The sequence below is a fragment of the Aspergillus caelatus genome (assembly GCF_009193585.1).
Source record: "Aspergillus caelatus strain CBS 763.97 unplaced genomic scaffold BDV27scaffold_70, whole genome shotgun sequence".
NCBI lineage: Eukaryota > Fungi > Ascomycota > Eurotiomycetes > Eurotiales > Aspergillaceae > Aspergillus > Aspergillus caelatus.
This window is the reverse complement of record NW_022475333.1, coordinates 65,495-81,540: the sequence shown is the minus strand read 5'-3', so window position 1 is coordinate 81,540 and position 16,046 is coordinate 65,495. Positions and strand designations below refer to the sequence as shown.

The 16,046-nt window shown below is 48.0% G+C and overlaps 4 protein-coding genes across 4 annotated transcripts; 1 reads left to right on the top strand and 3 right to left on the bottom strand.

Moving 5' to 3' along the window:
* The first annotated feature begins 3,275 nt into the window (after positions 1 to 3,275).
* Positions 3,276 to 6,570, top strand: vtc4 (putative vacuolar transporter chaperone (Vtc4)). Its single transcript, XM_032064372.1, has 5 exons — positions 3,276 to 3,589; positions 3,651 to 4,119; positions 4,237 to 4,482; positions 4,530 to 5,832; positions 5,884 to 6,570. Exons 1-5 carry the CDS (start codon positions 3,585 to 3,587, stop codon positions 6,288 to 6,290), a joined length of 2,430 nt encoding a protein of 809 aa, XP_031928452.1. The 5' UTR covers positions 3,276 to 3,584; the 3' UTR covers positions 6,291 to 6,570.
* A 55-nt stretch (positions 6,571 to 6,625) lies between these two features.
* dppV (dipeptidyl peptidase DppV) lies at positions 6,626 to 9,606 on the bottom strand. The gene is made up of 8 exons (XM_032066662.1): positions 9,370 to 9,606; positions 9,255 to 9,306; positions 8,956 to 9,194; positions 7,883 to 8,894; positions 7,608 to 7,830; positions 7,317 to 7,549; positions 7,020 to 7,231; positions 6,626 to 6,909 (listed from the first exon to the last, which is right to left on the bottom strand). The coding sequence occupies exons 1-8, from the start codon at positions 9,450 to 9,452 to the stop codon at positions 6,768 to 6,770; spliced, it is 2,196 nt and encodes a 731-aa protein (XP_031928451.1). The 5' UTR covers positions 9,453 to 9,606; the 3' UTR covers positions 6,626 to 6,767.
* Positions 9,607 to 9,925: 319 nt separating this feature from the next.
* BDV27DRAFT_105082 (DNA ligase (ATP) CDC9) lies at positions 9,926 to 13,421 on the bottom strand. The gene is made up of 4 exons (XM_032064371.1): positions 13,067 to 13,421; positions 11,120 to 12,953; positions 10,833 to 11,063; positions 9,926 to 10,779 (listed from the first exon to the last, which is right to left on the bottom strand). The coding sequence occupies exons 1-4, from the start codon at positions 13,315 to 13,317 to the stop codon at positions 10,234 to 10,236; spliced, it is 2,862 nt and encodes a 953-aa protein (XP_031928450.1). The 5' UTR covers positions 13,318 to 13,421; the 3' UTR covers positions 9,926 to 10,233.
* Positions 13,422 to 13,714: 293 nt separating this feature from the next.
* BDV27DRAFT_127028 (uncharacterized protein) lies at positions 13,715 to 14,393 on the bottom strand. Its single transcript, XM_032066661.1, has one exon. It carries the CDS (start codon positions 14,222 to 14,224, stop codon positions 13,748 to 13,750), a length of 477 nt encoding a protein of 158 aa, XP_031928449.1. The 5' UTR covers positions 14,225 to 14,393; the 3' UTR covers positions 13,715 to 13,747.
* Positions 14,394 to 16,046: the final 1,653 nt, after the last annotated feature.

The window sequence follows — 16,046 nt, the reverse complement described above, 5'->3', positions numbered from 1 at the left end:
GTGTTTGTGACTTCTTAAAATAATCTTTGATTACGTGTTTGGGATGTGATCATCTCTTCTTTTTTCATTGATAGTTTCTATTAGATCTGATTTAAAAGACAGCATGTCCTCCAAGTTCCAAACTCAGCGGGCTTCATATCACCTCTACATCCAATATCCGATGAATCGGGGATTTTGTAACTGTCGGGATTCAATACTCGCCTCTCTTCAGGTGGGAGAGACCATAACACTAAACCTATCCTACAGTCGCCCTGCTCTCATAGAATGCATCTTAAGGATGTCCTCGAAGATACTGATAAGTCAACAAAAGAGGCCAAGCAGATTATATCATACCAAGAGATAATCAATAGTGGCCTCCCGCAGTACGTGAACAAGTGATTATGGGAGTTGTCCGTTTCAGATTGAATGCAGAATCGAAGGGCCATGCTCAATTCAAGGCAATGGCATGTGAATTTCATGATTTGTCTTCTAATTTCTGGTATAACAGGTACTTCGTCAGTTACTCGTCAATGAGTATGCTCGTTGTACGCCCTGCCTAATATAGGATAAGGGGTGTGCGTGATCCCTAGTGTAGAAAGACCAAGCGAGCGAAAATGATAATAATTGAATTGATGTCTAGACATCCTGATATCTAGAATCTATCTATATTGTGGTAAGATCTTTTATATGAGATATTCCATACGAAGGACCTTAAGAACAAATGTCTCGGGTGGTGCAATCATGCGGCTTGCTATAAGGGGAAACACTTGTAAATGTGTTTCTGCGGCTGGCCTGGTTTTTGAGAATGAATTAGCTCTACAGGGCTCGTGGACTTTAACAATGATCTCGCTTCCCTTTATTGTTCTCCTCCTTCTTTCCTTCTCTTCTCTTTCTTCTTTCCCAGTCTCGCCTCCTTTTTACTCTGAGTTTGAGGAAACGAACATTGCCAAGTCGAGAATTAGCTCGATTGTCTGTAGCCTTTCTCGTATTACCTTTATTTTGATCCATAACATCCTACTGCTACTAGTCTTTGCTTCGACTTCAAGCATTCCCAAACGACAGTGGGGCAAGGCCAGCCAAGTGGTTTCGAAGAGAGTCTGTAGAGGAGAGACTGACATCTAAGTTATGGCAAGTGGATAGCCTCAGGCTGCGCAAATATCCAACGTCAAAATATGATGATGCACGATTTGCGACGTCGCGATAGACCAACTGCTGTTTACCAGTTCGACCAATTGGCATATGCTAAGATATGGCGCAGCCTTGATTGATCTTGGATCCGACTCCATGACAAATGTTATGCTGAGCATAGAGCCAATATTTGGGCTAGATTAGTGAAGCTCTCTTCATCCTTTATTAACTGTTGACGCTTCAACACGGACCGCCGATAGCATTTTCCAATCAAACCCCTCATCTACGCCAAGAGAGGGGCTAGCATAGATATGCTTAAGCAAGCAGATCAGCTTACGCACCCGTAAAACTGGTGAACTGTATCCCGGGAGCTAATGCAATGATTTGCTGGATTCAAATGGGATCGGAAATAAAGTAATCTTTTGGGAGCTGAAAGCTACAGCCTTATAGGGACGGACTCAACGTAATAACGCCGTAAAGGCAATCAAGGCAATTGAAACAAAACAAAAGCTGTTTTATATGCTCGCCAATGGGCGGACCTTATTACAGGCGCACCTATATCGTTTACTTCTGTAGTACAGCGTGACTTGCTTTGTATTCTATCATCCATTTCTTTCCTTAACATAGAGCAGACGGTACTTTTACATACAGCCAGGCAGGTCGGTTATCGTTGCCACAAATTGAATCCTTGTTCATATATTGCCCTTTTTCTCTTAACGATTTCTCATTATTAACATCATCATCTGCCGTTAGCATGTCAACTACCCAATCGTCTCTCTCTCTCTCTCTCTCTCTCTCTCTCTCTCTCTTTTTTTTTTTTTTTTTTTTCTTTTTTTATTGTACTTGTTCTCTTATGCACGCCAAGAACAAGCCGGGTTTGGTACGAAATACGAAACGCTGCAGTTGCGCCAATATCCCTTTTTACGAGCAAACCGGTATGATCTCAGTGGTGGCCAAAATGGGAAATACTGCACGTGTGCCTTGGTATGAGATCGGATGATTCTTGCATTATGAGAGAGACGGAGACTGCAGCATCTTCCCTGTCAGTCCCTCGACTCCCTTGTAGTCGACTTGGGTAGAAACAATTGAGCAACATGCCGATTGGCTTGTGGAGCCTATGTTTTCCGTGGCCTGCAGTCTAAATCATGTCCCACTGTGGATCTGGACTGTGGCCTTCGCCCGTCAATATCTGAGGTCCTTGCACTATGATTCATAATGCAAATTACTGTACCAGTCCGCCCGCGGAGGAAATGTCGCAACTGCGCCCGGAGTCCTGATGAGACACTGTTTATTTATGTATTTGTTGGTAATCTTCATTGTTCTTTTCTCTTCCGCCGTCTTCGGATCTTTCCCAGCAGCGGGTTTTAGGGGTTGCCGGAACTATTCACAGAACGACTTTCGCGGAGTTTCACCCCGTGGCAGATTGATTGCCGTTGAACTGTTCGGAGTGAACTCCTCCGAGTCTTTTATATATGGATCTCCCACATGCACGGTTAGTCTATTACGCATATAAATTTCTTTTACGTAGAGAAAGAGGGCGCGAGAGACAGCCAAACGCCGTGACTATGACCTTGCTTCACCGCGCCGGTTAATTTGGGAAGGTAGCTATCGGTGCAGGCTCACTCACGGATTCCATACCTAGTACGGCAGGTCGAGTCCTAACGGCAAGGGAGAGAGGATGATTGATTGATTTGACTGATTGATAATTACGAGTCAAAAGGAAAACTTTTAGCATTCCATTTCGACCGGACGTTTAGCTTCGAAAATAGTAGGCGCTAAGGCAGGCAAAGGGACTCCACTCAACCGAGCACATGCTTGGGCGAGTGGCTGTGATGGGTTTGCCAGACAGTCTTAGCCTCTTACCCTTGAATCGGGACGGACCAGGGTGGTATAATGGACAAATCGGGTCACAAAACGTGCGTGGACTAAGACGATCATGGAAATAGACTAATATCGGTTATTAAAGCTATCTCCTATCGGGTCGCTTTCTAGTGGTCAATGCATAGGAAGGTAAGCGGACCCCGTAATAACCATACGTCAATACGGCTGGGACTAACGTTTTAGCCGGAGAGGCTAGTCTACTTTGAGCTCCGCTCCAGACTCGTGATGTCGAGGTACAGTTGCAGTATCTCCCTCTTCTCTCTTTCTCTCTGTACCATCACCGAGTACTAGTCTATCCCCTGAACTGAAAGGGCTAGGAATTTGAAAAAAAAACAGAAAAAGAGAAAAAAGGAAATTTTCTTTTCGCCACTACATACATAGTTCACTGCATGCTAGTCAGTGTCAGATCTCCACTCCGTGTTAAATTTGGTTCCCATATCATAAGCTACCGACCTCTTGCCTTTTTCCTTCCTTTGCCTTTTCTCGCGCATTTCATGATGCTCTTTTCCCACATCTAACATCCCCTCTCCCCGCTTCATCATCTCCAAGAATCCTTTCTCCCTAGTAAATTTCATTCCACTCCGAGTTAATCCATCATGAGGTGAGTAGACGCTTCCTTCCAAGCTCAATGGTTGCCTGACTAACTGTCCCCACCTCTCAAGGTTCGGAGAGCATCTCCGATCGTCGATGATCAAGGAGTACTACTGGTACTACATCGCCTACGATGAATTGAAAAGAGCTCTGAGGACCGACTTTGTCGCCGAACCAGTCCCTTCATTTTCAAAACGCGATCGCAAGCCATGGACGGAAGAGGACGAGAAACACTTCGTGTCACTGCTGGAAGGTGAACTGGACAAAGTGTTTAACTTCCAGCGCATTAAAAGCGAGGAAATTGTCCGTCGCATCCAGTCGAGTGAAAAGGAAGTCAATGATGTGGTCTCTCGCCTTGAGACGGCGACTGCGTCGGGATCGCGCCGTCTCAGCGTCCGTTCTAACATTCGCCCTCCGTCCGATGAGGATTTCTTAGTCCTTGAGCAGGTCTTGAGTGACATCATCGCCGACGTCCATGATTTGGCCAAATTTACCCAGCTCAACTACACTGGCTTTCAGAAAATTATAAAGAAACACGATGTATGTGCTCGCTCATTTTACACCGTTGATGTCTCCTTTATTTTTTATTTTATTTTTTTTTCCTTTGTTGGCCCCAGCGTCTGTGCATACGAACTTCAAGCTGACTTTTCCCGATAGAAAGAAACCGGCTGGCATCTCAAGCCAGTTTTCGCAGCACGACTCAAAGCCAAGCCTTTCTTCAAAGATAATTATGATGCGTTCGTGGTGAAGTTGTCCAAGCTTTACGATCTGGTTCGCACCAAAGGAAACCCGGTTAAGGGAGACTCTTCCGCCGGTGGTACACAGCAAAACTTCGTTCGCCAAACGACTAAATACTGGGTTCATCCTGATAATATCACCGAGCTGAAGCTCATCATTCTTAAGGTATGTTTATGCACGTTCACTTTAATGATCGGCGCTGACCAAAGCAGCACCTTCCCGTGCTCGTCTTCAACCCTCAGAAAGAGTTCGAGGAAGAGGATACTGCTATCACCTCTATCTACTACGATAATCCGGACACATGGGAGCTATACCAAGGACGGTTGAAGAAGACAGAAGGAGCCGAAGCTATCCGACTGCGCTGGTACGGTGGCATGAAGAGTGACCAAATTTTCGTCGAGCGAAAGACTCATCGCGAGGATTGGACCGGAGAGAAGTCGGTCAAGGCCCGTTTCTCCCTCAAGGAAAAGAATGTCAATTCTTACATGGCAGGAGCGCTGACGACAGAGACTATTTTCGACAAGATGAGAAAGGAGGGTAAAAAGAGTGAAGACGAAATCAACAATTTGGAACAGCTAGCCCAAGAGATCCAATACCGGGTCATCACACGACAGCTGAAGCCTGTCACTCGGACCTTCTACCATCGAACTGCCTTCCAGTTGCCGGGTGACGCCAGAGTCCGTATATCGCTCGATACTGAGTTGACCATGGTTCGTGAGGATAACCTCGATGGTCACCGCAGAGCCGGAGACAACTGGCGCCGCATGGACATCGGTGTCGATTTTCCTTTCTCCCAGTTGCCCCCCGAAGATGTGGAACGGTTTCCTTATGCCGTCCTCGAAGTGAAACTTCAGACCCAGGCCGGTCAAGAGCCCCCTCAATGGATTAGGGACTTAACCGCGAGTCACCTAGTAGAAGCGGTTCCCAAGTTCAGCAAGTTCATCCACGGTACAGCGACACTTTTCCCCGATCGCATCAACCTCCTTCCGTTCTGGATGCCACAGATGGACGTGGACATTCGAAAGCCCGCGATGCGCCGGTTTGGTATTGAACGACCGCTAGCCAGTACTTCACTATCAGCCAATGAGACACCGGAAGACGAGTATGACTCCGACGACGACGAATTGGATGACAGACAAGGGCTCGCTAATGGCGATCGGAGGGGTCCTCGCAATGATCTGTTCGCCGATTCAGATGGAAATACCTTGGATATAGAGGAACGCATCGCCGCCCAGCCGCTTCCGGGAGACGAAGACTACCCATTGTATGACTCGGACGAAGAGGATACTATCGATTCAGATGAACTGGAAGAGGCGCGACGAGTCGGCGGAATGCATTATTACAAACAGTTGGCCAAATACTACGCGCAGCAAGCTGGAAGTGCTGTAGTGTCTGGGCTTATAGCGCTCATTCCCCGACCAAGGCCAACCAGTATGCCGCCCCCAGAACAAAGGGGAATTGCTGTCATGGGAAACAAGCGGACCGTGAAGCGATTCATCGCTCCGAAGGGAAAGCGTAAGTCTATACAAACCCCGTCGTAATTGAGAGAGATCTAACATATCTTAGGTATCCACGTCCCGGTCCGTGTCGAGCCGAAAGTCTACTTTGCCGCGGAGCGGACCTTCCTCTCATGGCTTGAATTCTCGATTCTTCTGGGTACTATCGCAGCCACCCTACTGAACTTTGGCAACGACTACATCACATTCGCATCTTCGTGGGCATTTACCATCCTCGCAGCCCTGGCCCTCCTGTACAGTCTCGTGCTCTACATCTGGCGAGTGGACAAAATCCGCAAGCGCCGCGACGTCAAGCGAGTCTACTACGAGAAATGGGGACCCACCATCGTTGGCGTTGGTCTCGCGGTCGTCCTGCTGGTAAACTTTATCCTACGAGCACGTCAGACCGGATTCACCGCGAGGGACGACTACGACTACCCAGGAAATGGCCAAGGTTCTGACTCAGGAGAATTATGATGTCCTCTCGAACTTACTCTCTGCCTCTCTTAGTTTGCTTTCCTGCTTACCTTAATCTTGTCATTTTGGGATTACCCATACGCTCCAAATTGGCACCTGTGTTTATACGCGTTCTGATTAGAAGTCGATGAGCAATCACGGATACCTCAGTTTATGGATATGGATGTACTGTATAAAAGCATGATTATGAACCCATTCAGTCCAGTGAATAGTTGAATAGTGAATAGTGACAAGTGACAATCAATGAAAGTGAATACGTTCGTCACAATTCATCCTCCCGGTATTCTGAAAATGACTCTCTCTGAAATACACCACTACCTTAAAATTAGTCTTACTAGAAATTAAAGAAGAAATTATACTTTTTTTACAAAACAATGCACAAACAGAATACAACCATAACATCATATTACATCCAACATTCCAATCATAATCATAATGATAGGTAACAATAGATAAGGTAGGTTCAACTATAGTTACTCACGGGTTATAATCCACAACAGGGACAACAGTATCATCCAAGCTGACGGCATCCTTGTTTGACTCTTCCACACCTGAGTACTTGTTCAACCAGCCCAGCACCTGTTGGTGCCAGACCAGACTGTTTTCTTTGTTTTGGACCCTGTTTTTTCGCCCCATGTCAGTATTCTTTCTTCTGGCTATTGTGTGATGCTCTTGTATGTTTGTAGTTGACTTGAACGGGGAATTATGGTAGGTGAATGGGGCACATACCAGTGATTCTCATCCGGGAAGTTAAGGAACCGACTAGGGACACCACGTTCCTGGAGGATATTGAAGAGAGAGAGACCCTCTGAGACGGGGAGACGGTAGTCGAGATCGCTGTGGATGATGAGCATGGGGGTGCTGAATTTGAGGATTCGTTCGGGAGCAGAGGGGTCCCAGCGACGGTAGTTTTCGCGGTTATCCCAGAATGTGCCGTTGAACTGTCTTTCGTTAGCATGGCTCGATTATGAGGCATCTATGTTTAGGAATGAAGGTAGTGATTGGGATAATGGTTAAGTGGCTCACCTCGTGTTGCATGAACCAGAGTTCTTCGGTCGAGACCTTGGCATCTGCGACGAATGTGCCATCGTGGCTGACCAGGGCCTTGAATTTGCGGCCTAGATCGCTGCCTTGGATCCAGTTGATCATGAAACCACCGTAGCTGGCGCCTGCGGCGACTCCGTTGTCGGTGTCAATGAAGTCGAAGTTCTCGTTGACGTATTCCCAGCCTTTGACGAGGTCTTGGTAGGGATAGCCTCCTGTGGTTTGTTAGCATGGATAGGAGTGAGGGATTTGAAACGGGTAGCTCAGTCATACCCCATTGGTTTTGGATGGCGTCCTGGAGGGCATCGCCGAAGCCACTGCTTCCGGTTGGGTTGGGTGCGACGACTACGTATCCCTGGTCGGCGAAGACCTTGGGGTTCCAGCGGGTGCTCCAGGAGTCGAGCCACGAGCTCTGGGGTCCACCGTGGATGTAGTAGAGAAGAGGGTAGGATTTGCTCTTGTCAAAGTTCTCGGGGTAGATAACAAAGGCTTGGATCTGGGATGGTTGTTAGCGAGGACTGAAGAATAATTGGGTCGGGCGCACGTACCTTGGTCCAGTTACCATCATAGTAGAATTCGTCGACGATTTCAGGACCCAGGCCTTTCAGCTCAGGGTCGATCTTGTTGGCAGTGGCCAACGTCTTAACCACGCCCTTCTCGGGGCTAGCGATGTAGACGTTCCAGCTGGTCCAGATGGCACTCGCGGTAACCAGATAGGTGGAATCGGGCAATTGATAGAACGCAGATACAACACCGCCGTCAGTGAAGTTCTTAGGCTTGTAGTCGTCGCCGGCATCTGCTGGGATAGAAAACAGACGGCTACGCCCTGCGTCCTCAACACCAATGATAAGGTTGTCGTCATCTGCCCATTTCACGGAGTCGAGAGACCGGTCCCAGTCTGCTGCAAGGGAAGGAATAGTCTTCTCAGAGTCGACAGTGTATACGTACAATGTGCGGTGGTCTGCCTCATAAGACTCATCGGCCATCTGCCAGTACGCAATCTTCTTGCTATCCGGGGAGAACACCGGGCTGCCGGCGTCACCCTTGACACCCTCGGGGGTACCGGGGCTATCGGGTCCATTGATTGGGACAGCAGTCTTCGATCCGTCATGGGGGACAAGGAAGATATACGCAGTGGTGTAGTTGGCACGAGGAAGGTCATGTGCCTTGCTCTTGAAAGCAACCCACTTGCCGTCGGGGGAGAGGTCATAGTCCGAGGCGCCACCAAAAGGCGGGTAGGGGCTCTCAGCGTTCTTGACAGGGGAGACGAGGTTCTTGAGACCTCCGTCAGCCTTGTAGGTAGCCTTGTCCTTGCCCTCCGACTTCTTCAAAGTGCCAGAGAACACAGCATTGAATCGGGTGGTGAGGTAGTAATCCCAGTGGCGCACGTAGATGCTGTCATAGATGCGAGCAGAGCTCAGAGGCTTTGCCACTAGCTCTTCGTTGTATGCTGTGCCGTTTGCCCACGACTCGGCGTATGCGACGTAGCGCACATCGCCGGAGTCTGTGGTGACGACTTTGAAGCCAGAGAATGAAGCTGGCAATGAAGCTGCTTTATATCTATGCGTTGAGTCAGCGATTGGTGCAAACAACCATTCGAGAAATAAGAGGTGCTACATACCCATTGGCGAAATCGGAGATGTCCGACACCCACAATTCTACACCTCCCGGGATGTCGGCATTGGTGCCATTGACATAGAGAACGGTGGAGTCATCCGAGCCTAGCCAGACAATCTCGGAGACATCGCTGTCATTCGTCAAGAGCTTGATATCGCCCGACTTAAGGTCCAGCAGGTTCCACTGCGAGGTAGTCTTGTGGGTCTCGAAGGAGTATTGCGATTGCGAGAACACCGCGACATCCTACGCAGATTGCGTTAGTATTTGGCGTCCAGATACAGGCTGATCAGTGTCAATGCTTACACCAGAAGGATTAGGAATCGCTTCCGATCTCCGCGGAGCGCTTATCAGGCCCCTGTCGTGTTCAATTAGCAAACAAAATGCCCTGTGGAACATTTGAATGGTTATTGCGACTTACTCAGGGTTGAGGGCCAACGCGGTCGAGGCAGTAGCAGCAATGGAGAGCCACCGGAGAGCTCCCATATTGAGTACCGACTTCATCTCGTCTCTACAGTACGAAGATCCACGACAATCGGACCCCTAGGGAAACTGTGATACCGAAGGGAGAGAAGTGTGGAATGATCATCGACGGGGGGGATGACAACATGGCTGATTTATAGAGAGGGAATCGCACGGAATGTCTCCGCATTTCGCGATTAAGAACCTGCCCAATTGGGAGAGTATTGAGAGATCATGGTCACTAGTAACAAAGCCGCAATACTGCCGACATCCATGAATTGATACTAGTCATAGTGATTAGTGAGATAAACAGGTTGCAACGGAATGGGGTTCTCCACCACACTCGCGTGGTTGGTCTTGACTCCATTTCTTGGGTTACATGCCAAGGAGCAATTAAGGACATAATCAGTTGGTTCCTCCGGTCAAGCCTCCCGTTGATCGGTTACTGCCGCCGGCGATAAGCGGGGTGGACTCATGTATGTACTACTAGTCTGTATCCATGTAAATACTCTGGACGGTCGTCGATGGCGACAACTTGCGCTATCAGCACACCGACTCGTTCAATTAATTCCGATTTCTTGGCGCTTAATATATCAGATTGTATGAACGATTGATTTGACCATCATATTATCAATCGTCCGGACTCTACCCAGAATGGCGTGACATTCAACTCATGACGCGATCGGCATCAAAACAAACATAAACGGAAAACCCCCTAGTGTATGGTACAATAAACCGGACTCCGGAAAGCGATGGTAGAAGGAAAGTATAATAGGTACTATGCAATGCACTCCACATCGGAGATTAAACCCAGGAACCCCGACTAATATTCAAAATCATCGTCCACTCCCTTCTTACCCGCATTTTCCTTCGCGACCGCCTCCTGTTTCCGATACATCTCGGCTACTTGCCTCGTCGTCGTCGCTTGTTCCGGCTTCTTGTCCTCTCGTGGCTTGATGAAACGGGGGAAGCGGAGAGAAACACCCTTGCCTCCACCGGTCGTACCCACGAACTCATCGGCTGCAGCTTGATATCGCGGGCTGAGCGTCAAATCGGCTGTCTTCACTTCCCAGACCAGCCGGGGCTCAAACCAGACGTCAGGCTGATCCTTGGGGACCGTCGAGTGAGTGTAGAATGGCTTCGGTCGATCAATGACCAGGGGAGACAGCTCCTTGTGAAGTTCCTCGAGGTTGGCTTCCGAAAACCCGGTGCCGATGTTACAAATCGACTCATATGTTTGTGTATTCGCGTTGTACGCCGCCAGAAGGAAAGCACCATAGACGGAGGTACGCTTACCTCGTCCGTAGTATGCACCGAGAACGACGAGGTCAAGCGAGTCACCGACACCGCTAAGGTAATCTTTTTTAACCTATGCTCACAATTAGCTACGCTGCAGAGGTATATAGATTCCGCGATACACACCTTGAGCCAATTTCGACTCCGCTTACTTGGTTCGTAGCCACTTTCATCCGTATCCAACATCTTCACCATCAGACCTTCGCACGATGCCTTGACACTGTCGTCCAGTAACTCCTGAATCTCGTCCAGTACGTTGGTGTTACCATACTGAGCGAACTGAAACTCGCCTTCCGTAACCTGGAATGATTCATGTAAAAGTTCTCGGCGTTCGCGAAGTGATTTCTTGACAGTAGGCTAGAAGTAGCTATGGTTAGCAGCAGTCAATGGAATGATCAAGTTATCGACGTTACCTCTCCGTTCAGGAACAAGAGGTCAAAGGCAAATACACAAACTTTGACCTTGACATCTTCTGCCTTCACATCTTTACGTTTGCGGGTCATCAGCTGCTGGAAGGGCAGAACCTTCTTGTTCACCGTATCCCAAGCAACAGTCTCACAGTCCAAGACGAAACTCTTCACACCGTCTTTGATCCAGCCGTCGAGCCTAGCCAACACATCGGGGTATTTCTTCGACAGATCTTCGGAGTTACGAGAGAAAATCGCAGCGAGGCCGTTGCCATCCTTCTGTAACGTGTGTTGTGCCTCCGGGTAGTTGTGGGTTGCGTCTGGTGCAACGTAGTGAATCTGTGCCCTCTCTCCGTCGTACTTGTACTCACACGTAAATTCCTTTCCTTCGAAACGGTCCAGTACTTCGGTGATGGATTTCGTCGGCTTAGCAAGCATAGGCTTAATCGGGATACCGGGCTGTAGCTTGCAAGCCTCGTGGAGCTTGGACAGGCCGTTCTCAAGCATGGCAGGGATAATAATCTCGTAAGCGGGCAATTCGCTGTACACCGTCTTTAGGATAGCCTCGCCCTCAGCCAGCTTTTCAGGTGAAGGGGCCTTCTCTCCTTTGAGGGCGGCTTCATGAGTCACCACTGCTTGAGCAAGGGCGACAAGAACGGTCTTTTCAGCCAGCCCTAGTCTTAATTTACCTTCCAAAAATCTAACAATATACTTGGCCTCGCTGGGACCACCCTTGTTCTTTGTGATATCCACACCCTTGCTACCCTTTCCCGCTGTTTCTGGGTCGGCGGCAGAGAGAAGCTTCTTAATACCGGAAATTTTCTTGTCTTGAGAACCGTGACCCTGGACTTTAGCGATACCCAGAAGACCTTCATGAACTCCCCGAACTGTCAATGGCTTCGGCTTGAACATGGTAGGCTGGTTCGATCGACTCTTAGCTGCCACCAAACCCAGGTCTCCAATCTCGTGCTGATCTGCCTTGATGACCGCCAAGCTGCGGCCGGTACTCTCGCCAATGGCTTTCATGATCAGGGACTCGCCAATTCCCAACTCGATGCCGGCATAATCGGCAGCCAGTTTATTGATCATAAGCTGGACTGTCGGAAGGAGGTCTTGCGGTGTCAACCGAAGGACCTGGCGAAGAAAAAGAGAGCAATGGGCAAGGATCACCAATCGCTTGGTGGTCATTTCAATAAGTGAGAAGGTAGTGCACAGTGCTGCATAAGGGACGGGGGTACCAGGTTTCCAGTCCGGATATGGCTCACTGCCACTCGCTTTCAACGTAGCCTGCACCTTTTCCATGGTCTTTTTCATCACCTCGGGCTTTTCCTCCTCCTCTTCACTAGCCGACAACGCTTCATCTTCGGATTTGTCTTCCTCAGGAGTCTCCTCTCCCGACGCTTTCTTTACAACAGCTGGCTGCTCTGTCTCTTCGGGTTTAATGTTTTTATTAGCTTTGGAGCGCTTAGGAGATGGTGTCTTAGATTTCTTCTTCGGGGAAGGTGTCCCTTCCCCACTTCGTGAAGTCCTCCGTCTCCGTTTCTGTGCGGGCTGTACATCGCTGTCACTTGCTTCTTCCTCACTCTCTTTCCTTTTCAGGTCATTAGAGTCTTTATGTTCATCTTCCTGAGCAGGCGCCGGCTTAGTCTCAGCTGTATCTGCTTTGGTAGTACTTTCGCTTCCAACCCCATTAGAAGCCTGTCCATTTGCAGATGAAGATTCGTGTGGAGACGCTGGTTTCGCTCCATCTTTCTGGGACTTATCTTTCTTGCCAGTGAAAGAAAGTGTAGTCTGTTTCTTGGGAGCTTCTTTCGGGTCCGCATTCGAGCCGAAGAATCGACTAGAAACCAAAAATATACCAGTTAGCCACGCCAATCATCCACAAACAATAGCTTCACCCGGGCGACTCATATCAAGACGCACCCGAGAGTCAACTGGGAGTCACGAACATACCCCAGCGTAGCCTGCTTCCGGCCCTTCGAATCTGCCATTTTTAAAAGTGTAGGTGGATAGAGAGAAGCTAATGCGCGGAGATTCGTCTGCGATCGGTGCGTAGCAAATTGTCTTTGGAGGAATCTGTGCCCAACTACGTCTTGCTGGACACGAGCACGACAGCTGATTAAATAAAGACGTTGCGGTACTGGCGTGAAAATGATTGGTTTCTGGAAGGGCGCAACAATTGCGGATCTGCGACGAGTGGACATAGACGTCGTCTTCACCCGTGTATTAAACAGACATTGGAAGGAGGGGTTAAAAGAATTATGTATAAATCAGGAATTGCGCCAGATTATGCGCCGCATTTATTGTTTTTTTAAAAAAACAATTCACTGAATCTCAATGAAGGCAGAAGCCGGCTGCCTGCGCGCAACGCGTGACGCGGAGATTAATTGGGTCACGTGGCTGTCGATAAGATAAGGATGGTGTACATAGATTGACGTGACGTGCATTCTCTTTTCTATAAATTTTGTAAATTTAGAGGGGAAAACAATAGGAAACATTCGATGGTACAGCATTGTCTTTGTTTCTTCTTTAATATATGAATTATAGTGATATCTTTAGCTTGAAAGGTTGATGGTTTATTAACTTTCACGATAACAGCTGAAAGAGAGCCTGAGGTATATATTTGAACAAACATTATTCCCTTTTCGGTTTTACATCCTCCACCATACTATCAACCTCACTTTCATTCCCCTCAGCAGCCAGTTCACCACCAGACACTTCCCCGCTTTTCAATCTTTGCAGTAACCTAAGAATACCCTCCGTAGCATGACTTTGCTGGCGATCATTCCTCGTGAACCTCTCAAATGGCCTCATAATATGAAAAGCCACCTCTTCAAGAAGATATAGTGATCCTATTGGCACAATATCGCCCGTTAAAGCCGTATCCTCACACGATGGTGGACTCTCAGAACGATCATGAATAATCCAGTGGCAGTTGATTTTCATCCCTAGCCCCAAGTCTACGACCATGCCAATGCCGTCTTCGAGACTAGTTAGAGTACAGACGGTGGTGACGTTCGAATTAGGGTCTAACGATGAGAACTTTGTGGAGTTTGAACTGATAGAGGTGCTTTCCTTGATGAGAGACCCCAGGTAGAGCGATCTGATCATTAGGTCATGGTTGTGGAAGGCTTCTAGGATTGTGGCGCGGGAGAACCTGTCTGGGAATTCTACGACCTGGCGCCGCTGGAAATCTTTGTAAAGTACTATAGTGATGGTGGCGATGGGTTAGTTGAAGATCCAGGGGCTTTGATGGAATATGATGATAAACAAACTTGAGAACATATGGTCAAGTGAGTATAAAATAGCCGAGTATAAGGTTCAGGCAATGGATGGAAGGATTTCCCGAAGCGCGACGTTATTTCCCAAGCTGTCCTCCTTTCAGGATTCTGCTCTTCGATAAAAAGTTGACGTAGTATATCTGAAAGACCTCAACAAGAATGACTCCTCAGTCAACTGTTAATCTCCGGCCCTGATTAATGGTTGTAGGACTTGCTAGACCTATATGCTGATGTTTTCATTAGTGTGGTATGAAATCTCGGAGATGATGTCAATGAAAGTCCCGAGCATATGCCGTAAAATGAAGTGGGGAAGACATGCATGTGTACTATTAGGCTAAATGCCACTAATGTTCACTAGTGATGCTTACCCTTTACTACCCAGACTAGGGGGGATCTAGGTGATACTATTCCAAGCCCTACGCGAGCTCGATGTCCACCGCGCTATTCCCGATGATGCTGATAGCCTACTCCAGCATCTATCTTTGCACTATGGTTCGAGTCAATATTGGTAGAAACAGGAAGTTTGAGAATTCTCTTAATTTCCTATAGTACCTTGTTGGTGAAGACCAAGCAATCTGCTCATTCCGGTGAATTGTGATGGCTTCCTGGAAGAAATTAGGGATAAGCATAGGTCAGCTTAAATACTTACATAAATTACCTGCATAGAGGCAGTCGGCCATACCGGGTAAGTTGGAAGTATCAACCAAAGGCCTCGGTTCCACAATGAGATTGAAAAACCTGGGAGCGGAAGATCCCCTAGTGTCACTGTGTTACTATAGTAGATTGTCGGACGCAAAAAGAGCTAGACGCTTGATCGAACCGGTCGTAAACTACAGGGTCCCACACATGAACCCGTCACTTCCTCCAGGGCAAATGTATTGATTTCAGCAACCCGTTGGAACTGTGAACTCATTTTCCGCTGTAGGGTACATTTGGAAGTGGAGCGAGTAGGCTCTATAGTTCGGGCCGTACGAACTAGTTGCTTTGGCTATCAACATACCCAGGATCCATCGTAATTGCCGGACACGAGGGAAATGAGATGCCCGAAACATGGTAGACAACGGAAATCATTGAGCCCTCAGTTACGAAGGGCTCTCTTGAGCTTGCAAGCAAAGCATAGTAAGCATGCACGTATCGTAACCCCAAAATAACACTATTGCCTGTTTATGTACAGACAAAAAAGAAATCACAGTATACCATTGGGGAGCCAGTAAAGAATAAAGGGCTTTAATGCCTTCCTTCAAGGATAGAAGACCGTACCCCGTGGCTTTGGTTCTCAGTCTTCCTGGACAGACCACACAGACCGTTTTCTTTTTTCTCGTTTTCTTTTTCTGTAGATTCTCTAGGTAGGGCTGGCGGTGATTTAGCGTAGCCCTTTCTCCCTAAGGCTGAGAAACTGTGTTCCCGCCAAATTAAAAGAAAGGACAAGGCAATCAAGCTTCGAAGACACTCCAGGCGAAACTTGTTGACTCCGAGTTTTAGGCATAAATTTCCACGTATATACGACTATGCGGGTATACGGACTTTTGGACCAAACTCACAATTTAGGTTGAGCGTTGCAGCTTTGAATCTTGCGAAGTTGGTGATGGCAAAATGTAGTATCATGCAGACTGCTGGGTAACAATCCCCCTGTGGTATTCCTTATAAAAGTA